The 26,136-nt window shown below is 47.0% G+C and overlaps 1 protein-coding gene across 1 annotated transcript in view; it reads right to left on the reverse strand.

Annotated features, from left to right (window-relative positions):
* CRYGS (crystallin gamma S) overlaps window positions 1–26,136 on the reverse strand; it is a 27,895-nt gene continuing 1,759 nt past the window's right edge. Inside the window, exons 2-4 of the mRNA XM_031596557.2 lie at window positions 24,649–24,714; window positions 22,597–22,839; window positions 1–21,211 (exon numbers count right to left, since the gene is read on the reverse strand). Of these exons, the coding sequence (XP_031452417.2) occupies window positions 20,939–21,211; window positions 22,597–22,839; window positions 24,649–24,714 (582 nt within the window). The 3' untranslated portion in view covers window positions 1–20,938. The remainder of the gene's footprint in view (window positions 21,212–22,596; window positions 22,840–24,648; window positions 24,715–26,136) is intronic.

Below are 26,136 nucleotides of genomic sequence, written 5' to 3' on the forward strand. Positions count from 1 at the left end.
GCTCTCAGAAAGTATCCCAGTTCCCATTCACCCACCCACAGGCAATGCACCCCCAGGCACAGGCATGCAGCCTCACTGCTGGTGGGTGCTGAGCACTCCCATCAGAGCAGAGCTCACAGCACCCTGCTAGGGAAGCCTTCAGGATCAGCCCATGAAGAATGAACCAGAGCAAAGATGCTTGTTTTTCCCATCTTTTTTTTTTTTTTTTTTTTTTTTCTTTTTTTAGAGCAGCAAGAAGGAAGAAAGTCATCAGTTTGGGGTTTTTACCACCCTGCAATAGCTGCCACGTCTCACATGTCGTTTCCTGGTTCAGGTTGGTGGGAGTTTTTAATCCATCAACTGCCAATCCATTCAGTCCCCCCCAAACGCCCAATTAAAACAATGGCACAAAATGCCACCCTACGATCACACAAGAGGCTATCCTGAATTGGCAAGCGCCCTTTAACAAGGGGGTCCCTCAGGTGAAAAGTGTAAAGTGATCCGGAGCTGGGTGTTAAGCTCTCCCACAATAGAACTCAAAATAATTGTGCTGCTTGACAGGTAGTAAAATTCATGGCAGACTATTAAATCAATGGCAATATAATGTGGAACACTGCAGATTAAAAAAAAAGCCAGAGGGTTCACAAAGAGAGGCCATTGGCAGGAGTCCCTCTGGAGCTCCTAATAGGTTTGATTTGTGGCAAGAAAGGCCGACACACACAGGCAGAGAGATAGCAGGGAAGACAAGAAGGGAAGAAAAAAAGGGAAACAAGTGTGAAGGAGACAAGTTGGTGGGGAGTGGGAATGAAAGAAATAGAGAGAAAGCACCAACCAAGTCGTTACTGTATGCACATCTTTGGTCTTCCCATCTTCTGTGCACTGTTGCACCATGTTTGTGATGTCACAGCCAGCAGTCCCTTATGTCCCTTGTAACATCTCCTCCTGGGTAGGTTTTAAGCCCACATAAAGAATCTGGGGTGCTGGTGTTCAGCCTTGGGAACAGCCAGGGATCACAGCCTTTGTGTCATGTACATTTATAACACAACATCTTTCCAGCAGGAAGAAAGGACTCTGACCAATCACCGTCAATGATTCTGCACTAATCAGTGTATTCATGAGATTAATCTGACTGGGTCCAGGGAAGCAGCTCTAAGTGACAAAGGCATTTGAGGAGGACACACTCAGTACCCATTCCAGAGCAGTGTTTGAACCTGAGCAAACCTTGCAGAGAGCCGTTTAGTTGAGAAGAAAGAGGCATACAGCCATGGCAGATTCATGCTCTTCACGAGAGGTTGCTCCAGCAGTTAATTGCTCTCACTGCCAGCATCTTATTTTCCTCTGGAATTTATCATGCTTTAGTCCAATCAAGTGCTCATCTTCTGGGCTCTCTGTTATACGAGTTCAGCAAGAAGTGCTGGGTCTGTTAGAGCAACAATCCCCATAGCACAGGATGCCTGCAGTGACATTGAGATACTGCAGTCAAATCATCCTCCAGAGCTTTCTTTTGGCAGCCTGAACCCACTGAACTCTGCATGGAGGTGTGCATGCTGAACCCTTGGCTTTCACACAACTCATGGCCTCCCTCTTAGAGGGTGGAGACCAAACCAAATGCCCTCTTCCAATAGTGGACTTGCCATTTTCACTTTTGTGGGTAATGCATCCCATGTGCTCCAAAACACATGTTGTTTGACTTATATCCAGCTTACCCTAGCTCAATACAGTAGCCCAAACAATCTGCTTGCTCTGTTACTTGACATACCATCAATCCTGATTGTCTACAATGTCTATTTGATTTTTACCATGCTACGAATTTAAAATACATATATATTTCAATGACCAAGACTCAAACACAATACACTAATACAATACTGAGCTGTGGGTTACAGCACATTGCTACTTACCCAGTTTGGAAATATCACAGAATCACTGAGGTTGGAAAAGTCCAATCCCAACCCATCCCACCATGCCCACAAATGTCCCTCAGTGTCGCATCTCCACCATTCTTCAGTGTTCTTCAAGGCTTTGTTTTTATTTAAAATTCCTACTATTTTAACAAAAGCTTTGAGGTAGGAGTCCTATTAGACCAACAGATATTCTGTTTTCACCTACCAACCTCACTATTGTAAGTATAAAGCCACCATTAGTGTATTACACCTCTATAGCAAGCAGTACGTTTATTTCCACCTCGCAGGCCTTCAGATAAAACTTCTGTCCTTTTAGCTCTGTTCAAGTTCTTCCGAAAGCTGGAAAACGTTTTCAGTGAAATTTTCACAATTTCTAAATTTTACTTTAATTCTGCCTCAGAACCAACTCCACGTTTGTAAATCTTAGACAGAAAAAAAGTTCTAAATGTTTTTCCTTAGGTATTAAAACCGATGTTTCATTTTGCCCTTAAGCCTTGAAACTCTGCTCATGGTTTTCATGCAATTTAATTGAAAAGTGCTAACACAGTCACAATTTTTCCATCACCAGAAATCTCAGTGGTCTTCCTTCTTGAATTAGCTCACAGCTCCAGAGCAGCCCATGCAATCACACCCGCTTGCCAAAGACTCTTCATTTCAAGGGTCATCATGCATTTTAGTCTAGGAGTTCATCTCCTTGACACACAATGGGCCAGCTCACACATTTTCCTCATTCAGAAAGAAAGAATTCAGCAACTCAGGTTATGAAAAGAGCCATTTTCCCAAAAGAATAACCCCCATCCCACATTACATCATGCTCTGTTGTGATCATTTCATCAACCGTAAGATAAAATATTAAAATTCCAAATCCAGGGCTTTCTTGATGTGATAATTCCTGATATTCAGCACGATACTTATACTCACAGTGCCTACAATAAGAAAATGAAAGAAGGCACCACGTGCTGGTCTGAACTCATCGGGCTAAGCACCAGGAGGTGCCCAGTTCCCCATCAATGTCCCAACCTGAACAAGTATTTATATTTGTTCAAAGATTTAGGCAGGCTTGATACTCATTCGTTGCCCTTCCTGGATGCTTGGAGGACCACTGGGCAGTGCTCACCATCCTCCATCAGGCCTGCTGGCAGGATCACCACCACCACTACAGATGGGCACTGGGAAGATGAGGGAAGCTCTTGGGGTCACCCGTGTGGAGGGAGGAAGAACTGGAGAGAGGTGCTTTTGAGATAAAGCTACCTTCTTTTTTGCTACCATTGGGCTGCCATTTACCTCCTACTCAACCCATCACAAGCCAAGATCAAATGCAGCTTCTGGGACATATCTACAGTATAAATATTAAGCAATGATCATAGAATCATAAAACACATTGAGTTGGAGAGGATGTGTAAGGATTGTTGAGTCCATCTCCTGGCTCCACACAGCACCACCCAAAAATCAGACCCCGTGTCTGAAAGCAGTGTCCAGATGTTTCCTGAAAATGATAATAAATCCCACCCAACTTTAATAAATCCTGCCAAAATGCAAATCCTTGCTACCCTCAGAGCTAACGTTATTACCGGGAGGGCTGGCGTTCAGCAACTTTCAGTAGAAATAAATAAAAGCAGCAGGACACTACTGGTCTGCCAGACTTTTCCTTTCTTTTCAATTTCTGCTGAAAGCAGCCGTCATGCTTCTAATTCTTACGACTTTTTTCCTGAATTTTCTGAACCTTAAACCTTTAAAAAAGTCACAAATGGCTTATACTTGGGGATGCTTCCAAGAATATCTCAACTCAGGAGATGCTTTGGTCTTCCACAAACCCCCCACTTCTGCCCAAACGCTATTAGGATTTGGCCTCTCATAACTCTCCTGGAGTTCTCTTCTTCACCTGTCATTTCTTCTCAGTCTGAAGCACAAACCTCAAAGCCCTCCAGCTTAGCTTTCTCATTTTCTAGTCTGCAAGACTATGGGAACAGTTATTCAAGACTTAACGCTACTCCCAATTGGGATGTTCATGGTACAGCTGGAATACTTTATTTCTCAAAAATGTCTGTCTGCTTTGATTTCCTTTTGCCATCATTGAAAACAAACGTGGACTCTCTAACTTGTCCAACAAAGTTTAAAAAACCTTCCAAAAATGTTATTTTCTTTTCAGTCAGTGCAACACAAAGATAATACAGACAGAAAGAAAAATGCTGCCAAATATGTTTAGGATATGCAAACAGAGAATGAGAATTTGCCTTAAAATCGGTGGGATAACGCACCCAAACATGCAGGAAGCACACATGGATCATTGCATTTCAGATACTTAAACAGGAGCCAAACAGCTGTAGGAATTGAGTAATATTGCAAGTGAAGAGTCATTTGGGGATTACGCATTAGGAGCATGTGCTGCTCCTGAACCAAGGCAGGAATGCAGCTATTCAAGGAATGTTGAAGAGACTTGAGAACACTGGATTATAAGCACTTCTACTTCTGTCTTTTTCCTTTTTTTTTTTGTAAATACACTTTCAGGCATGCTTAATTAGATCATGTATAAAAGTCAGCCAAGCCTTGAAGTTACATTCTGCAACAAAGGTCGGGGTTTTGCAAGTGTTTTGCAAATGAGCGTGCACGGTGTTCCTTGGATCCCACCACAAAGGATTACTTTGGCTTTAATACTGTTGTTGTCAACTGAGAATCTGTCATTTGCTGGCCGTGTCCTTTCACCACCTATAGAACACGATGTATACAATAAACCCAGGTATACAGGTGGTCATTAAAATGCAAAAGTAATTAGTACTGACAGCCTCAACAACTCATTTCCAGGAAGGTGGTGATTGAGGATGGAGGAATAAGCACAAAGCTTCCCAAGAAGTGACCCAGGAGCCAGCATTTCCATTGGTAAGGATGAGGAAGGTCTGGAAGATAGATTGACAAGACAGCCATGTAAGATCACTGCACAAAGAGGCTGGAGACAGGCAGCCAGGCTCAGCAGGAGGAAGAAAACGGAAGGATCACTGTTTGCTGTTGGCTTTCACATCGTAAATGTGAGCTGTAAACTTGGAGCAAGGGAGATGATTACAGAATCGTAGAATCATCAAGGTTGGAAAAGACCACTAAGGTCATCATGTCCAACCGCAGCCCACCCCATAATGCCCACTGACCATGTCCCTCAGTGCCACATCTCCACACTTCCTAACACAGTGACTCTACCAGCTCCCTGGGCAGCCTGTTCTTTCAACCAGCTCTTCCCTGTTACAGCCAAAACTCGATGTGAGAGGTGAACTATTCAGTGAGGTTAAGCAGGAGTGAGCCAAATGCCGCTAGCAAAACACACTGCAGTCCCACCTGCTCCTAACAGCCCTTTCTGAAGAGGTTCAAAACAGGTTGGATATGCAATGCTTGGAGGTTGGATCTGCCTGAAGAAGTGACAGCATGCATCCATGCCCAATTTTGCCATTATGGCCCCGTGTCACACCAGTACTCAGTTGTCCCATCAAATAATTTGCCTGCATCTTTTTTGCAAAGCAAACACTGCTGACAAAACCACACTGCCTACAGCTCATGGCTATAAGATGCACCAGCCATGCCTTTGACCCTTGCACTCCAGGTGTTCTCTGTCTGCCCCCTCTAATATTTTGGGAAGGCGCCCAAGCTGCCAACTGCACTTTGAGCAACAGCATCAGCATGGCAGTTCTAGGAGTGGTCTAATTTCTCAGAAGCTTTCCTGGAAGCCTGCCTCTGAGAAAACAAGCTTGTTTTCAGTACATTTCTAGACATGCTTCCTCACTTTTCCCCTCTCTGAGGACACCAGGGCCTTACAGACTCTCATAGCCCATGCTGAAGCCAACTGATTCTTTGCTCTACTTGCTATTACCCTTCTTGATGTAACTCCTTTCCAATTTCTTTCACTGTCTTCTTCTGTATGGAAGGATTTTGGACATGGAGGCCTGCCAAGCTCTGAGCAGGGCAACAGTGTAGAAACGTCCAGAAGATCCTTCAGACATGAATTATAGAATTATAGAGTCGTTTGAGTTGGAAGGGACCTTTAAAGGTCATCTGTTGCAAATCTCACGCAGTGAATGGGGACATCTACAGATGGTCGTTATAAAACATCACTCTCAATTGCACCATCCAGTGAGAAAAAACTGGAGAAGGCCTCTCTGTGAAACCTCTGTTGTCTCTTCCAGATTGTTCCAGCTGCACGCTGGAGCACTGAAGGCACAGGGAAAGCATCCCCTAATGAGAATACACTTGGCAAGGATTCCCCACATCCGAGCTAGCTGCGAGCCAGCACCACGGCTTAGCCCTGTCCAGGGGTTTATGCAGAGCCTTTGTGCTGCAAACAGCCTGCTCTGAGCCTCCAAAGGTCTTCAGAGCAAAGGCTCAGAGCACACCCAGGCTGGGCTGGGCTCTCACTGCACTACCAGCTTTCACCCCCCACGAAAGAGTTAATTGAGATCACCAGGATACAGCATGCATGCAAACACACATGAAAACTCACTGCAAGGATAGTGTGGGATCTTCTCCTTTTTTTTTCTCCCTCCGTTTCTGTTGCCTCCATCTTCCTCCACCTCCAAAACATTCATTTTCTTTTCTCATTGACGGAACAACCAGCTCAAGCAGAGAAAGGGATAAAATAAACTCAAAATAAAAAAATAATAATGAAAGAAAATAAAAATAAATCCATAACAAACCCCTTTCAAATACTCACCCTTCAAAAGGATAAAATGATTTCAATTTTGGTCTGTCTCATTCTCTTCCTTCCCCCCTCCCTTCCTGAGGTGTATATACATATCTGTATATTTGGAGAGTGGGTTTTTTTTTTTTTTAGCATTATTTAGTTAATATGAATTACAGGCCTCAAGCTGCCTCCCCTCTAAACCCAAAATGAAGCAGCTCTCTTTTTTTCTCTTTTTTTTTTTTTTTTTTTTCCCCTCTTCTTTCCCCCTCACCAACACGATTTACATTCTCAATGTAATGTATTAAAAAGTTGACAGGGCCGAAAGGATTCACATGATGTCGGCTAAGAAACCCAATTTCCATGATGAATTGCCCGGAGCCCCTGAATCACAAACCATTTTTTCCGCTGCTCAGAAGTTGATTTTTTTTTTTTTTAAATCTTCTTAAAGCTTCTCTCCTAATCTTCGGCTAGAAGAGATGGGTGAAAGGATTTTTTTTTCTAAACTAAGGAAAGTATTAGCATCTTGGTTGTTGTGCATCAAATTTGAAAATGCAAGGTTAGTAATATTTCAAATCGGCTACGGTCCAAGCCACTTGATAAGTATGCTTGCTGTCTCCCTCTCCCCCCTCTCTCCAAGTTTCTGCTGGCAGGAGCACAGTGCTATTGCAGTGACTGTGTGTGCACACGTGTGCAGGTGGGGTGGTGGGAAGGAACCTTCAGCAGCCCCCACTGCTGCTCTTCCTCCCCTCTTTCCATAGGGTGTGATTTCCAGTGGAGCACACCCAGCCATCCCCATTCATGATGGGAGATGGGCATCATCTTGGATGTCACAGCACATGATGTGAGATTGGGAAAATGAAGCAACAGCCAAATCCAAACAAATGTTTCCCATCTAGGTGCTGGCATAGGAGCCCTGTGCTCTCTAGGTTCAGAGATGTGTACATTAGCTTATAAATGAACTCCTTTCCTCCACAGAGTTCTTGGAAAAAGACATTTTGCCTTCTCTAAGATGACACCCAACCATGACAACAAAGTCTTTCACAAGATTCCCTCCCTGCTGCCCTCTTTTCCCAGTGCATGAAAACCAGAAGGAGCTCTGTGCGTTGAGGAACAGCAGTTGGATTGAGGAAGGGCTGTTTCTTCCCCTCAGAGATGCCACCTCCAAGCTGTCACATTCCCATCTCCATCATGTGTAGATTGCTCCTACCACCTACCCATAAAGGAGGAATATGCTGGCAGCTGTGTGCTAATGAGCTGCCCAAAACACCTGAGGCTTTCATGAAATGCCTTGTGACATGTATGCCAGGTCCAAATACCAGGACAATGAAGGATCACAGATGTGAAGGTCTCAAGTTGGATATTAGGAGACATTTCTTCTCAGAAAGAGCAGTGAGGCACTGCACAGCTGCACAGGGAGGTGGTTGGGTCACCGTGCCTGGAGGTGTTCAGAGCTGTGGAGATGTGGCACTGAGATGTGGGCAGTGGGCATGGTGAGGTGGGCTGGGGTTGGACCTGGGGATCTGAGGGGTCTTTTCCAAGCTGAATGATTCATGATTCCCAACAGCAAGTTCTGCATACAAATAGTAGGCTCTGAGATGGGGTTAGGATAGCAAGGCATTTTCAGGCAATGCACCACATTTTTCCCTCTTTACTCTAAGATAAAAGTTCTAGAGCAGACACGTGGTTAGGCACAGCACCATCAGCCCATGCCATGGCTGTTTATCACTTGGGTTGAATAGGACAAGAGCCTCCAGTGGTGATCACTCACTGAGGAAGGCAAGGAACCCACAATTGCCACAGAGAATGATAGTCCTCAGGGCTGGTAAGAAGTCACCAGGACAGACACAGCAATAGCATATCCAGGACAGTCACCCAGCACTGAAATATACACTGTGCAAAGAAACACATCCCTTTCTCCATTTTAAATATCTCCTTACCGGTGTCATCTCATGTCCCCAGTTCTCATACAGGAGGAGACACACGACTTATGGGAATGCAAAGTTGTAAATCAGTGATGTGTCTCACTCTAGCCAATAACAGATCTCCACGTTTGCCTTCCTTAGTGTTCTCCATCTCTTTCAGCTACTTCCTAGATTCCTAAAGGCACGGCGACAATTGTATTCATCATTCTGCATTCAAATTTCTCCCACTGATGGGGAAAAAAACTCTGCTTTGTAACCAGGAAAAGAAACCAAAGTTGCCACAAAAGCCAGTTTTTCCTTACTGGGAGTGGTTCTGTCATGGGATACTGCCTGAGATGCTGGAAGGAGTGAGTCTCTCATGATCTTGGCAGAGCTCCTGCATGAGTCTCTGCTACCTTCCCACATCCTGACCATTCTTTCTCAGCCTATCTCTGGTTGCCTCCAAGTCAGGCAGCATTTCAACTCTTCTCTCCCATACCCTAAAAAATGGCTTTTTTGGAGGTTTTTTCCTGAAGCATGCTGTCAAACTGTGGCATAACACATCCAAACATCATATCAAAGCCCCGTTTTGTTTGCTAGAGACATGTTTGTTAGCCCCATCTCATGCAAAGCTGTAGGATCTGTCTGACTGTTGTCTCAAACACTTTCCTTAATACTAACATTACTTTCAGTGCAGGGGCAAACCTGATAATTATGGACCAAAGCTAAGCCTGATGGTGTCTTCCAGTACAAGTTTTAATATACAACTGCCCAGGTGATAGATGCATCTTAAATTCAGCACACCTTGAGCAATTCTAGCCCTTGCAGGTTGAGGAAAAACACAGTACTTCAGCTTAGGAGCTGATCAAGCTGAGCTCTGCTCCTGCAGTCACATCACCAGCCTTCCCTTCCCTGGATTTAGCACCAGGAAAGTGTGCATGAAGCAGCAGCAGGAGGGGATGACCCAGTAAGCACTGCTAGGAGCTAATCCATTCTCCTCAGGCTGATGAAGGCCCCCTCCTGTGTCCTGAGCTCTCAATCCCTGCGTGGTGCTGCCTTGCAGAGTGGCTGGGGGAGCCCCAAACATCACACTGCCTTCCTCCTCCTTCCCTGCTGCTGTTGGTCAGGAACAGTGGAGATGTGGCACTGAGGGACATGGTCAGTGGGCATGGTGGGATGGGTTGGGGTTGGACTTGGGGATCTTAGAGGTCTTTTCCAACTTTAATGATTCTATGACTCTACCTGAACACTTTGGAGAAGGCAAGAAATATTGTCTGCAGCTGTTGAAATCTTCTCAGATCCCATCCTGTGAAGACATTTGGATGCAAGACATGGACTTTGTGTAATTTAAGGGATCCCATGTATCCCTAGGGCTTGATCAAATTATAACAGATGGAAGCCCAGGGAACCCAAGTTATAACTCTTGGAGAATTACAGAAGTGCTTTCCTTAGACTTAGCATGCACTGGTATCTTTCAGTGGGATTGTCCCATTCTGGCCCATTCGGAAAAGCATTAGCTCTACAGTCAAATAGAGAAAGGCAAGTTATCAGCACCTTTACAAGCTATATATTCTTCCCATGCTCTTTTGTGTCCCTGTGTCTGAAACAGTTGTTAGCTGGTATTTATGATTTTCTTGCCCTGCAATCACTGCATCCATTGAAACTCTTGAAAACCCACACATCATTCCCTTCTTACTTCTCCAGACAACAGTAGGAAACTCAGATGACTTGCATTTCCCCTGGGTACATTTTTCCAATTACAGTGGAATGACAGCCACCAAGCCTCACTACACCTTTGGTCACTGTCAAACTTTTAGGAAAACACTTTACAGAGCAGTCTGATCTCCCAAACAAAGCAGGTTTAAGACAGGAGGCCAGGGAGGTGCCAACAGAACCATCAACTCTTGCATGATGCATGCACAGAAAGCAGCTGGAGCACAGAAGCATGAATGAACTTATTTCCTTTACTGCAGGGTAACCAGCACTCTCCCTGTTGGACATCAAACTTGGAGCTCACTTCACACCTAAGTTTTAAATCAAGTGTGGTATTCAGAGTATACCTTATCTAGATTACGTTCCTTGCCAAGGAACATCAAAGCAATGAGAAGAACAAGTAGAGGGAGTTGAGGATGAGGGAAGACGGATGTTGGCTCATCACCAAGATCCTCAGCAACTTGTGTTGCTGCAGCCAAGCTGTGTTTAGTACTGCACATCGGGCAGCAAGATGCTTTACAAGGCAGGGTGAGCCAGGAGTCAAGGCAGTGCTTTCACCTGTCAAGGCATGATCCCACAGCTCCTGAACAGAGCACCCACCAGTGCCCACCAAACAGTGGGGACGAACCAAAACCAAAATCCATCTATGAGATCCCATCAGGAAATGGGGTCAGAAATAAGCTACAAAATCCAAAACCCAAGAGAGAGACCAGAAGAAAGACCAAAGACAAGCACGCATATAGCCTGATCCAAGCCTAAGGGCTTAAATGGAGCTCCTGGGCCTATGGGAAACCAGTGCATGAATGGGGGCCCCCAGTGAACCTGCTCTGAGCCTGGTAGTGCTCTGGCTCTGACATCACATCAGGGACGTCTCTAATCCTATGACCAGGAGCTTATTTATGATCTTTGATCCAGAAAGGAGGATGCTTCCTGCCCCATGAGCTGGTGGAAGAAGCCCAAGCAGCCTCCATTGCCCTCATGTCTGCACCAGGCAGAACTCAAGGTAGGTGCTCAGGGCCTGCAGGCAGCTTCCAGTGACTGCAAAGACAGCAGCAGCCTCCAGCGGCCAGCTGGTAAACGACAGCAGTGTAGTTATGCATCTTGTGTCCCATGGTGAACAACGGTGTGGTCACATGCCCAACATCCCATGGTGAAGACTAGCATGGTCTCACAGCCAACATCTCATGGTGAACTCTGATGCAGCCCTGTGTCCAGTGTCCCATGGTGAATACCAACATGGCTTCACATCTAACATGACACAGCAAAGACCAGTCTGGTCTCACATCCAGCATCACACAGTGAAGATCAGTGTGGCCTCATGGCAAACAGGTGTGGACTCAGCTCTGATATCACACAGTGAACACCAGCCTGACTTTATGTCCATGTTCCATACCAAACACAAGTATGACTTTGCACCCAGCATCCTCACATGGCATGGCAGAACCACCTTCTCTATCAGATGGGGTGTCACAGTGGGCCCGTAGTCAGCATGGCTATAGTTAGGGCTCAAGGTGTCCTTGGTGGATGCTTCATCTCGTGCATTTCCTGCATGCCCTCCATGAGCTGTTGTTCCCCAGAGAACACCCTGTGAAGGAGAAGCCCACCCAGGTGCCTGTAGAAGCTGCAAAATAGGAGTGGGCGAGCCTGTTTTCCTGTTGTCTCCTTTTTTTCAGCCCTTTGAAATAATCACAATCATAGCAATTATTGCAAAGATAAAATAGCAAGGATTATGAAATCCTCACAGGCAAAGCTCTCCATCAATTAGCTAAATCAATCCTTGCTTCAAAATATAATCCACAACAAGAAGCCACAGCAAGAGACAATTAAATAAAAAAACAAAAACAAGCACAAGAACAACAAATAAATATCTTTGTGGAAGAGAAGGGTGGGGAGGAGAGAGATTTTTATCAGAAAACAGAATTATTTCAGGCAGTTGCCTGAATATCTCAGCACACTAAGGTCGTACTGCTGAGCGTGGCTGAGGGATTCCAGGGATATCATGATTTGGAGTACACACCAAACAAATGCCTGGGTTGACATTTTGTAAAGCACTACATAAAACTGTGTTCCTATGCCTACATTTAAAGACATGCAACTAGAAGAGCTCTGCGGGACCTCAAAGCCCATCCCTCCCAGCACAGATAGTGCTGGTGTCATCACTCACCTACATCATGCATGCCACCAGTACTCTGGGCAGGGTGCTGGCTCCTTGCTCTGCCATGGGAAGGTGGTCGGTTTCTCTCCTCTCAGCCCAATTTCTTCCTGTTGCAATGTCCCCTACTGAACTGAACTAGATGCCTACTGCTCTGTTTTGAGAGCAGAGCAAGCAGTTTGCTTCTTGGAGCCCTGAGTCTCCTGCAGCAACTGCAGAGGAGGCTGAGTGCTTGATGGATGTATTACTATTTAAATTAAAGTAATACCCAGTGACTCCAGGCTGGGATCAAACCTCACCATCACACGTAGCTTTGGTGATCCCAGTCCCATGCCCTGAGTCCCCACTGTCAAACTCTCCAGCAACACAGAGATCAGGGCTTGAATTCCAGAATTGCCCAGTGAACCCCATGGCACCCCACACAAGGTGGGCAACCTTCTCCCATGGCAGGATTCCCAACAGATGGGAACGATGCCCACGTGAAGACACAGGTCCCACTGGGGCACCCCAAAACCACTGTGCACAGGAACAGCATGGGTCCATAAGCACCACAGAAGGCCATGGAGATGCATCCCCCAGAAGCTGTAGGTCCCCATGACACTCAGTTTTGACACTGTGAGATGGAAGCAACTTGACGGACAACTAGCTGTAGAGCTTTAGCACTGGGCTGGTGCCTTGAATAAGGATCTACGCCCAGTGTTTGACCAAGCAGATTTGCGTTTATGGCCCACATTACCTTTTATTTACCACTTCTCTGCCACATGAGACATGCGTGCTCCCTCTGCATGCCCACATCCAGCACCTGGCACAGAACCCACCGTGCTGAAGGAGCAGGGAGAGCCCTTGGCTTGCAAGGCAGCCAGAGCTGCATCTCCAGCCTCTCCCTCCGGCAGCTTTGTCTTCTCTCTGGAACTCAGAGCTCTTCTGCCGTGACAGAGAGAAACCATAAGGGACAATCAGAGAGGTTAATAAAAAGTTGAACACGTTCTTAAATGACAGCTCGAGCTGGAAATGTGAGTCTTCTGTTTGTGTTTCTTTGTCGCTCGGCTTGAATATCCCTGCTAATTTTTTGAATATTGCTGTAGTGTACAGAAGAATTGCTGATGACACATTTTCCTAACGCGCGCATTACACAAAAGGAGATTATATTTTAGCCTCTTTTAGAGACTATAAAATCAGATTCATCCTAATGAAACAGCAAATAAAAAGGGTTTTCCCTTTTCTTTCTCAATCTCTTGGCATTTTTTCCTCCTGTGGTTTTATTCTTCTCCTCCCTCCTCCTCTTTCTTACATTATCTGTGTTTCCTGCTCATTTCAACTTGATGACATGTTGCTGGGACAACTAAGTCTCGTAACCTTCTTAACTTTGCCATTGTTACTGCCTGGAGTGTATTTAGGAGGAGTGTTTTAATTTCTTTTCCAACGCAGAGCGCCTGCCCCGTAGAAAGATATTAGAAATGGAGGGGGGTGGGGGGAAGAAGGCTTTTCTTCTATAAATGTATGCTATTCAAATCATCTCTTTTTTTATTTCCTTTAAACCCATCATTTGTATGCTGTAGGTCGCTACTTTAAAACCCGGCTCGCTGTCGCTGAAAGGATCACCCGTATAATGATGTCATCCATATTCAGCTGAAATCTCAGCTCCACTGGAGCCCAGCGCTTCCCCCACAACCCCAGCACCATCCTCACCCCTATTCCCATCCCCAGCCCAGACTCAGGCTCTCAAGTGGTCCCTGCTCACCCAAAATCTCCCTCCGGGAGGAGCAGTCAAGGCTGATGGATAAACAGGTGGACAGGCATTAGGATGACAGCATGGGGTTTGTATGGGGAGCATCACTTGCATCGCCAGCCACGCATCAAGATGAGTTTGGAAGAAGGGACTGGCTCCTTCCCATGGGTTTTCCCATGGAGGAGAAGTGATGACTTGCACTGAGCCCCAAGGATTCACCATGCCAGGGTTCACTCTCCAGCTGTCCCAGCACCGTTATAGCATGGGGAGACCTGGGTTCTGCAGAAGGGGTTGTAGGGCTCAGCACAGCATCACCCCAAAGTGCCCCAACAACATCAGATACCCAAGTGTACCCACGCTGTTCACACGATCTCTTCGACACCAGTTAGTTGTCGCCCTGACACACTTATTGTACCTGGATCAATGCTCTTTTAACAACTAATTGATCTTTTATTAGCATATAATAACTTACTTATTAAATCTAAATTAAAGACTTAATTGAGACACTTAATCTAGAGTGGCTCAGTGTATCACTCTCATAAGCATAATGTGTAATTTAATTAATTGACGGTGCTGATAATGGCGTGTCATCTGTCACATATTCCTCCTGACCTGGGAGCCAGAGGGGCGTGCGGCAGCGGCAGGAGCACAACACCGGGCTCAATCCACTGCCAAACCAATTCACCTCCCCACTGAAACACACCGAGATAGGCTGCCTGGGCTCAGAGATCGATACTAACATGTTTTCTGTGCAGAAGGAGAAAGCGGGTGGACGCGTGCCATGAGCTGACAGCAACAGCAAGGGCACCACGCTCTGCCCCAACCTCCCTCCCGCTGGGGATTAGGGTTAGGATTTCAGTTCCAATTCCCACTGTTGCACCCAGAGCAGCAGAGGGGTTTTCCAGCGATGCCTTTTCGTTCTTCACCCCATGCATCTGCTTTGAAAACAGGGCTGGGGTGAGGAAAAACACGGCAGGGGCTGCGGTGTTCCTTCCTTCTGCTGCAGCTCAAATCTGGGTCTGCACATCGTTATCCACTTCTTCCTCCTTCGCCCCACCGCCGTCTCCCCGTGATGGAGAATTTCATTTTTTAAAACTCTATGAGATTTAATTTAAAAAAAAAAAACACACACACACACACAAAATGGCAAAGGGAGGGTTTCTGAAATAAAAAAATAAAGGTAAAGAGATGATGGTTGGAACAAAATGTTCCGGAAGAAAGCTGTTCCCTTGGGGTTTCTTTTCTTTAAGCTTTGCATATTACAATTTGAAATTTTTGTAAAGAGATCCCCATTTTATATTCACACTGGTAGCCTGAATTTAAATATCTCTCTCACCTGAGATTAATACAGGCTTCACCCTGAATTACTTCCCAGCTCTGAAGTACAGCTCTGGAGAGCTCAACTCTCCACAAATTCACTTCTCTTTTAGAGGCATAAAAGCTTAGGAAATATATGAAATATTAAAAGAGCGTGTGTGCCGGGGCAGAGAGGGGGAGAGGGAAGGCTTGGTCATGGGGGGGCTCCTTTGATATGAAAACCCACTTTCCCTCAAATGAAAGCACGGATGTGCTGGCACAGGACTCCAAAGATTTCAGCCCAAAGACGACGCCCCTTTGTTTTATTTTGTGATTGTGAAGCCCTGCACAAGGAGCAGATGCAAGCTGTGTCATGCACAAAAGACATCAGCATTTCCGTCGGCAATAGAAAATATCAAGTTTCTCCAGAGCAAAACAACAAATGAGGTTATAAACAAACTTGAAAGCACAGCTCCCTATAGTGCCAACTCAGTATTAACCAAATGCGTGTGATGGGGGAAAGCACCTTGCACGTGCTCAGGGCCCATTAGCTAATTGCTGTAGAAATCTGACATTTTATATCATGATCTAACCCTCGGGCCCCAGGGCCATTGCTCCATCTGGGCTCTCTGCATTTCCACTGCTATCACATCCATGGTTTCTCCACCCAAAGAGACTGGTGCAAACTGAAACCTTCCGTTCTCCATGTCTACGAAGCAGTGGGATGTAAGGTTTTTCCCTTGGCAGACAATCCCAGAATGGTTGGGGTCAGAAATGACAGCAGGTCCATTTGGTCCATCCAAGGACTACACAGAGCAAGGTGCTATGAGCCATCAGCAGAAGATACAGCAGACAGCCCAGGGAGCTGCAGCCACCAGCACTGCCTCTGGGCGCTCTGAATGCCCAGCTGTGATGGTTCCTCCAAGCACTGCTGGTTCCTAACTCACACCATAGCTCTTGCTGTCCCATCCCTCGTGTCCCAGACTATAATTCCTGCTCCAATGGTCAGGTTTTCATTTCATCCATCTCTCTTTAGATTCTGATTCTACCTGAGCTTTGCTTGTAGGCACTTGAGAGCTCAATGCCATGGGCACAGCATGCACTGTGATGCTTCACAGCCATCATAGAGTTTGGGCTGCACTCATGACCACCACAGCAATCTTCCCTTGAACATATGGTTCTCAAGAGACATCAGTGCTAAGAATAACACCTCCTCTTGCTCCCTGCAGTCTCCAGGGTGTACAGGACCCCGCACCATGATTACCCCAAAAGCCACCAGGTTCACAAGCCAAACTCAAAGACAAAACCAAACCCAAAAGAGTAACCCAATGAACACCAACACCAACCAAGCCCAGCTCCACTTTGGGATGCCCCAACTGGCTGTCCTCAATGCAATTATCACCACCAGCTCTAGAGCCCAATGCCTCACAAGCAGCAGCTTGCCATGGCTCCCAGACCCAAGCTGTGATGTGTCAGTGATGGCACAAGGCTTGGCTGTGTTGCTTTGCCCCCTGAAGCTGCATTCCCTGTGCACGTGGGTGTGCATGCGTGCATGGTTCTGTTCGAGAGGTGCCGGCTGCTGCAGCAGAAGGACTTCTGTGCAGCTCTCCCTTCTGTCAGCTGCAATAAATTTCTTCGCTAGTGCTTCTCCTCTGAATCGAATATAGTTTATTTCATTTTAAAAGTCCTTTTTTTTTTTTTTTTTTTTCATTTCAGGAAAATGAATGTTAGAGCCAGATAAGAAACTATAGTCTGCTTTCAAGAAGGTTACAAGAAAACTGCATCTTGCATTACTAATCCTTTATCTTTCATGTTAACAAAAAGATTACTGACATATTTTTGAATGAAAGAAAATAAAATAGCAAATGCATCTAAAGAACTGTGTAACTTTCATGCAACACACAAATCGGTTGTTAAACGTGGAGAAAAAAAAAGAGGGGAATGAAGGGAAGATTCATAATACATTTCCCTTTGTAAAGTGAGCAAACCAACTTTCTATAATAAGAGAAACTACTGGAGGATTGGATGAGGCTCCTTTCATAGATGGAGAACAACGCTGCTTTTAACTGGAGGCTGGATTTGGGGGGTGGAGGGGGAAACCTCCCCTGCTGGGGTCTCCAGAGGAGGATTGGGAGGTGCTAAGGGATGGGCTGCATGGACCTACATCCCCCAGCCCCATCCACCAGTTTTGGCTTAGAGGCGCCATTGGTATGGCAAAAATCAGGTATGGGATGAGAAATATTAGGTATGGGGTGACAAAAATCAGCTATGGGGTCACACCACATGGAACATCTCTAGATGCCCTAGGGATGTGTGCGGTGGCCCCACAGAAGGAGCTGTGCCCTGATCTCAGCCCTGATCTTCCAAGGGAAAATATCCCTGCCTTGGCACACAACACTTCATTAGGAAACCCATAATTGAATTCCCTGACCATTCAGTTCTGAAAACCTTTTGATTGAGAATTAGTTAATTACATTGGGCCCGGTATATTCCTTGTTAGAAATTTTGCCCGTGTTCCCCAGATATGCAATGGTGGGCTCCGCTTGCACTGTGCCCTTTGAAATGCATTTAGGAGCCTTTGAAGCTCTCCCCTCTTAATGATGCATTGTTCATTAATAAGTGGTCGTAACACTTCCCCATTAGGAAATAACTGTCTGCCACTTGCTTAGGCTGGAACAGGTAATAATCCCAATGTACTGGATCATGTTGCAGAATGAATGGGGATACCTGTGAGATGGGCACATTGGTGTCATTCTAATGAGATTATTTTCTAACCCCAAAAATGCCAGGTCTGGAAACCCAGGCAGGAACACTGCCCTCATTATCTTCTCCTCTCAAAGATCTCCTTCTCCCTCCAAACCTAAAGCAATCGTTTGCATTCAGATAATTGATTTAAGTCCTACCAATGGAGAACCAAGGGACGTGGTTAGTGGGGATGGTGGCAATGGGTTTGTGGTAGAACCTGATCATCTTAGAAGTCTTTTCCAACCTTCTCAATTCTATGATTCTATGAAAATACTCCTCAATTGCTCTGTTTTGCTTTGACTGCTTTCTCAAGCCCCACCTCCCCAAGCATTGTTTTACTTGCACATCTCCTCTTTGCATCCTTCCCCCTGTGCATTGCTCCATTTGCACCTTGCCCTCACTCGTACATTGCTTCCATTGCATTGAAAACTACTGGGGATTAGTGGATGGTTGGAATGGGTGATCCTGTGGGTCTTTTCCAGCCTTGGTGATTCTATGATTCTATAACTTGTTAGCCTCATTTGCACATGGCTCTGTTTGCATAAGCCTGTGCTTGCACCTACCCCTACTTGCACATCATTCCACTTGCACGTGGTTGGGCTTGCACATCACACGGCTTGCACATTATTCTACTTGCACATGGCCCTGCTTGCACATCATCCTGCCTGCATGTCACTGGCTTGCAAACTACTCCTCTTGCACATCACTTGCAAAGTCTTGTCTCTTCCATTTGCTTCTATTGCCCTCTGCTGGGGATTGTCAAAGGGACAGCTGATCCCTCGAGCACTGCCTTTCCGTCTCCATCTCCCTCTGCAATTGTAGGGGAACTCCAAGCTGGGGTGTTTAACACAGGGCATGAAGCAGCTTGGCTCTGCCTCTGAATCTACTTTGCATGGCTTGAAAGCACGCTGTCAGGCCTGCCTAGCTATGGTCCAAGGGCAGTAATGGGGGGGGGGGAGGGGGATACATAGCAGCAGGACAGACAGACAAATAGGACAGAGGAGGGGACAGATGCCCACCCTGCAGCTTCCGCTTTGAGAAGTCCTGGCGTGCCTGCTGGATTAGGGATGATAGAGGAGAGGAGCGCCTTATAGAAATTAATTCCCAAAGTGTAATTAACATCTGGGCCAGCTCGGCGCGCTCCCCAGCTGCTAATGAACCATGGCACCGCTTTAATTCCAACACCACCACACCATCTTCTTATTAAATCCAGGAGCAGGTTCCAGCACATTTCCCTTCGAGGGAAAAAGGAGAAAGAAACGGAGCAGGATTTGTCTCAATGAAATATGATAGATTAGAGTTGGCCGGATAAAGAAAGAGGGGGGGGGGGGAGAAATTTCCCATCTTGTGCACACATATCGCTGTATTCTCTTTCGCAATGACCTCCTTCTGCCCCATCCATCAGCCTGGGGTTGGCTTATTCTAACGAGCGAAGCCTTTTCTCATATGGAACAGGCCCATCAGACTCAATCTGCATGCCAATTACCGGAGCAGACCCCCTGATACTGAAAAATGGAAATTAGCCGTCAAGCGGGCTGGGCTGGATGGCCTGCGCTCCTGCTGTTTGGAGTCACCCGCAACGAGGGAGCCCCCAGTGGAAAAAGTAATCAGGAATAATAATAAAATAAAATAAAACCTACACAACTAGCATATTTTACTGTTGTTCGCCTTGGTTGCCAGCATTCAGGGTACAATGTGGAATTTACCAGAGGGCAGGAAGGTGGGGAGGGGAAGAGATGGGATAATTGCATTTACGTGATGCACAGGAAGGACGCAGGGAGGTAACATGACTGTAGGGGTGAAGCAGAGCCTGGTGCCCCAACGTGGGGGTGCAGCAGGAATTGCAGTGCCCAAACTCACTAACTGCTATCCCACCTGCAGGAATCTGCCATGTAGAAATGGGAAAGGCAACAACGAAACCCAACATTCATGCCATGCTCAAGCTGGTGCCCTTTAGGTCTCCCAGAGAGGATCCCAGAGAGCTTTGCTGGAAGCTGATCAAGGTGCTGGAGGATTGCTTGTGCACCAACCCCAAATGCTAAGAGTTGGGTAATGCTGGAGTGTCTAAGGAGACAGAATTAAACCTCAGAGGAAAGGAGAGACATGACAGAGAGAGCAAAGGGGGGGGACTGGAGGAGGATGCGGACACACATCGCCCTTTGCAGGGAGCTGTGCTCCCAGGGGTTGCAGGTTGACAAACATCACTTTGCCTGCCTCCCTGCTCTGTAATAACCTCATACATCAACCAAGGAGACTAGGGAGCATGGCTGCAAGGGCTCTGCTTCCACTGCCATCATTAGCCCAGGGTCCCTCTGCTCCACATGCAAACAGGCTGGAGTCCCCACAAGGAGTGCCTTGCATCACTGCTTCCTGCATGGGCACAACCAGCCTGACATCTAGTGGCACAGGGCAAAGCAGATGTTCCAAACTGGGATGACTGGGAGCCTGGTGGCCCCTTCTGCTCAGTGCATGTCTCCAGGGCCTGGGAACTGACTCCTTCCTATCCTCTGCTGCTCTTTGGGAACATTCAGCAGCAATCTCAGGGTAATTCTGAGAGATGTTCACTATCTCTGTCCACGTGAAACCTCTTCATCCTATTCTAACTTCCCTATTTTTGGTGGCTACCCCCCTTGTCCCACACCCAGTGGCATCCTAATACAGCCAGGATGCCCAGGAACCCCCATGTTCCAGAGTCTCTGCCCACTGCAGTCCCACTGCCAGAACTGGAGGCACTGGGAGCTGGTGGAGACTGCTCTGCCCAAAGAAAGCACCTGGCCAACGGGTTCACACATGGGGAAAAAGCAGGACAGAGCTTCTGAGTGACTCAAGTGCTTTATTGGGGGCCCAGCTCCCCACCATTCACTCAGCAATGCTGCGGAAGGACTGGACAGCAGGGGTCACTGCCCCCCATTCCACTGGCTGCCGGTACTCGCCCTTGGGCAGCAGGTACTGCCTGCCCCGGTAGTTGGGGTGCTCATAAAACACCCATATGCCCTCCAGCACCCGGCAGGCATGGACCTCACGAAAGTGGCACTCCTCCAGGATGGAAGGACAGTCTTCAGTGGCTTCAAACATCTGCCCACCGAAATCCCCCTTCTCAAACACTTGGATGTGGCCCTGGGCTCCACTTGGCTGGAAGGAAGAAGGGAGAGAATTGCAGGGGGCTTGGGATGCCTCTGGGGTAGAAGCAGAGGCAAGGCATAGCCAAGCTCAGGTCAGACACCAACACCCCAACACAGTGCTGAATAGCTCACATCAGCCCCTAAACACAGTATAGGATAATTCTTGACCAAGCATCACATGCAAAGAGCACTTTCAGCCTAAACCCCCACCACAGCCCGAGTTTCAGATGAGTGTGGAGAGAGATGAGCACGTGCTGGGCTCTATCCCATGCAGGCAGCCTGCTCAAAGCCTGTAGCCACTCAGTGCAAGCATCAGGAGGGATGCACCCCTCTGCTCCCCGCTCCTCTGGGCAATGAGGAGTTTAATGAGCTGCTGACCCCAGCTGGGTTGTATTACAGGCGGACGCAGCACGGGTATTTTCCACTGTGATTTCAAGCGCTGTGTTGCCTGAAGGCACCGTGGTGGTTTTAATCTGTGGCTGTCTGGACACGGACTCCCCCCGCCTCCCCTCCGCCTTTTCTCACTACCAGCCCCAGCCAAACTCTGCAGGGTCTCACAGCTCTGTGTGTCACTGCTCCAGGGGCTCTGAACCAACATCTACGATCAGCCAGTCCCCATGCCACCTCCCCATCTATGGGAGGGGAAGCCAAGCACAGTGGACATGCAGCATCACTTCTGCTTTTCATGCTGGCAGAGAATGCTGTGCTGCTCTTACACCTCCCACGTGCTCCTGCTCCATCCCTTGTAGCAGTTCAGAGCTCTGAAGTGGCTGACAACTATCCCTAGGCTAAAGGGTTTACATACACCTCAAACCCACAACAGACAAAAGCAAAAGCCTCTTGCAGCTTTAAGACCTGCTCCATTCAATGGCAAATCATGGTAGTGCTACCCATGTCAGTGATGCACAGATCATAGAATCATTACGGTTGGAAAAGACCATTAAGATCATCTACTCCAATTATTGACCCATCAACACTGTGCCCACCAGGCATCAGCTATGCTGCTGGTATTGACACCAGGGCAGTAGCACTCAGCTCTAACACCATGCTCCCACTCTGTCAAGTTGGAGCCTGCTTCCCTCCCCCCCCCCTCCCCCCCGAAGTCATTATCCCAGCTGTGGAACTTGGTGCCACCCACCTATTGCTTTCCTCTTCTTAGATACCTCAGGAAGATGGGGACTACTAGCAAGCACCATCCCTAGAGGTGCTCCTAGCCAGGACGGGGGGGGGGCTTTGGGCAACTTAATCTCATGGGAGGAATCCCCACATGTGATGGGGGTCTGAAAGTGGATGGTCTTTGAGATTCCTTCCAATACAAGCCATTCAATGACAGTGAACCAAGCTGAAGTGGCAGGTTGGTGAACTGAGATACCCCTAGGGCAACATCACACTTACAATGTGGACAGCTTTGCAGGATCCAAGGCGGTCATTGAGGCCCATCCAGTGGTGGTAGTCAGGATATTCCCCCCGCCTCAACACATACATGTTCCCCGAATAGTTGGGCCTCTCGTAGGCCACCCAGGTGCCTCCCTCCACCCGGATGGAGTTGCAGCGGTTCAGGTAGGTGTGGAAATCAGGGCAGTCGGCGTCGCACTCGTAACGACGACCCAGGAAATTCTTGTCTTCGTAGAAGGTGACCTGAAAGACCAGCAGGGGAGGGAAGCAGGGGGTTCCTCATCCCTCTAGGAGCAGCATTGGTGTTGCCACTGGAAGGGCATAGCTACAAAGCACACAGCCATAATCTGAGCCCATCTGTAACCCCTGCTGCCTCCAACATGGAGAGAAATAGGAGAAAAAAGGCAAAAAAATGAATTTCCAAACTCAACTGTTCCAGGGAAAGGACAACTGATGTGCAAGTCAGTTGATTTGACACCGTGTAGACTCAGGCAGCATTTGCCTTTTTCAAGCTTCCTTAGAAGGGCATCAGCCCGGTGCATGCTGCCTGGGTTGTTTGGCAACACTGGAAATTGCCTCAGCCAATTCCCACAGCTACTCTGGACAGAATTTTCCCTGTCCCAGTGATTTAAACATCTAACACACAGGACTGTAATCCATTTTTCCATGCACACCAGCCTGACTTCTTCACCCTCTGTCCCCAAAGGAGACTTAGCTAGTGCTAAGGCAAAGGAGAAACACCAGCAGTCTCAGTATCCCCTGGTCATAGCTTTCCTAGTCATAGCAAACATCAACCAGCTGATTCCTTGGTTATTCCATAGGCATTAAGATACACAATCACCTCTTGATCCCAGCCAGCTGTACTTCACCTACAGCATGTTGGCCTCTTGTATTGATTTAATATCGCTGTGAAAAATACAGTCCAAGGCTGCCATCTCAGCCTTGGAACTAGACTCAAATCTGGAACAACCTCACTATTTTTTTTTATACATTCACTTTCTGTAAAAAATAACTTAGCCACAGTTATTGCTGGTCAGTCAGTGTGCCCTACCAGCCTAACCAGGCATCTGAGGGTTCATGTGCCCTATCACAGCAATCTGATTTGCCTATTAAGTTGGTCAAAGTGGCCTTCTGTTTTGTAACAGAGAGCTCATCTGATGTCCCCTTCCCACCCTGAGGAGCACAAGTGACTTTCAATTCAACACTACTCTGTTCCTTGGGGGATATTCTCCCTGCATTTTTAAAGCCACAGAAATCTGGTAGGATGTTATAGTCACTAAGCAGAGAACAACTAGAGGTGTAGTTTGCTGCTTTCTCCCTAGAGCACATACAGAGAGACTAAAGGAGACGGCTCCTGCCCACCTGTGTTGCCCTTCACACACCCTCAGTTCACTCCAGTCCCTCAGACTCAGCGCTTCTCAGCTTCCCTGTGATGCTACAGGCACAGAGGAGGCAGATGGTTTCCACCCACAGGGCAATGACAGGCAAACTGCAGATTTCAATTCCAGATCCGTCAGTTCATTTCAGTCACACATTACTCCGATGCAGATCGCCTCCCGTCAGTAAAGCCATTGAGTTGCTCTGCTCACAGTGATATCCCCTTAACTGCTCACTGTCCAAACTTTTCTTTGGGGCTTACCTGGCAGATAACAGATTTGCCCCAGCAGATCTTCCTTACGTGACTGCTAAACTCATATTGCATCGGCCACCTAACAGCAGTTATCACATTTCTTCCCAACAGCAGCTGTGTTAGAAGGAAACCCATGAGCAGCAACTGTAAGCAATACTTAGCAGTACCCACTGTGTTCTAATAAAGCAGCATAGGGGCAGTGACCCCTCTCTAGGGCAGATCACTTGCTCAGGTTGTGGGAAATACCGTTTCATTGTCTGCTTTGCCTTTTCTTTCCCTCTCTGCAATATGCCACATGAGCGTGGCACAGAGAAAAGATGAGATTTGCGCTCATTCACTGACTTAACTCATCCCAGATGTTTTGCTGCACATAATGAAACAGGCTCGTGTATATATTGTGTATAGGCTGCAAACAAGCTTACCTTTGGTCCAGTCCTGGACATTTTCCGTTCCAGCCAAACTTCCCAGTGCTGGAGGCAAGTCAGGACCTGTTATAAAACAGGCAGGACCGAGGCACCCTTTTTATAATGGGCTTGTTTGAAACCAGACAGTCGCTTTGTCATGAGAATAGGATCCAAAAATTGAGTCAGTGATTCTGAGGCTATAGCCAGTTTCTAGAAAAGCAAACAGGATTATGGAATAAAGGAACGCTTCGCCGTCCTCCTTTTGTTATCATCTGCTGAGTCAGAACACCAAAACTCTGCCAAACGCACTCAAAACACACAGCCCTCTGCCAAGTCCTGGAAGACGGGGTGTAGGGGGCTATTTTGGCTGCTCTCCTCCTTTTAAGTATGTCAAACAAGAATTGTCCCCAGTCAGCTCTAAAGAGGCCTATCCCCATCTGTAAAGAAGAAACTCAAGTACTTATTGAAGAACATTCCCAAATAATGAAGGGTGCAGCCAGGAAAGAGTGGACAAATGCACAGGGTAGAGCACAGGGTTGCAAGGAACAATTCTGCTTAAAGGATCTACTTCAAAAGCCCACAATGGAAACATCTGCGCAGCAGAGACGGTGTATTTTTATAGCATATCCTCAGCTGAGCTGACAAAATTTACCGGTGATAAATTCCACTCAAAAAAATCTTACCCCACTGCTTGCAATTCAAGCAAGGAATCGTTTCTTCTGCCCTCATCTGATCCACTAAGCAGGGAGGGAGAGGAATGCTGGCTTCTGTCCATCCACACCTCTCCCCAAGCCACTGCGTTATAACAAACACCTCTGCAGCTATTCACTGCAGCATCCCAAAAGCTTAGTGAGACAAAGGGGCATGAAGCTGGCACAGCCGTGCCTGAAACACACAGACCTTATTTCTCTGCTGTCCCACACTGCTGCAGCTTTGCTGCACCTTGTAGGAAGTTACACTCACATGTAACTGTCAGTGACAGAGGCAGAGCAGTACCTCATCCTCTTCCCATTTTAGGTGTCCTGATTCATCTAGCACTGCTGCTCACAGCTCTCAGTGCTAGCAAGCAGTGGAGACACCAACCAGAACTGAGTTCCTTCTAAAAGGCAATCCAGCAGGTTCAGCAGGACATCTCCAAGCTCCACTGCACTCTGACTAAATATGAAAAACTCCTCTTGTATTGCCTAATGCCTTAGAATTCAATCTTACAGCTTTACATAGTACTGAAAACAGAGGCGGAACTAGAACTGCCATCACTCCCAAAGAATGAAAGCTGCAGATGAATATAATTTTGCTTTCATTAAGAACTGACCCAGAGCTCAGGTGTCGACAGAAAACAAGGTCTGGTCCTCAAGTGACACTGAGCAGCCAAGATGACAGAGGACAGAGAAGGTCTGGAGGAAGACTCACCCTCAGATACTGAAAAGCTCAGCTTTACAAATGCTTTCCTAAGGCACAACTTCTGAAGATGCCGAATCTTCAGCTGGTAACGATGAGCACGCATTC

This window comes from Phasianus colchicus, chromosome 10, assembly GCF_987193195.1.
Source record: "Phasianus colchicus chromosome 10, bPhaCol1.hap1.1, whole genome shotgun sequence".
NCBI classification, from domain to species: Eukaryota; Metazoa; Chordata; class Aves; order Galliformes; family Phasianidae; genus Phasianus; species Phasianus colchicus.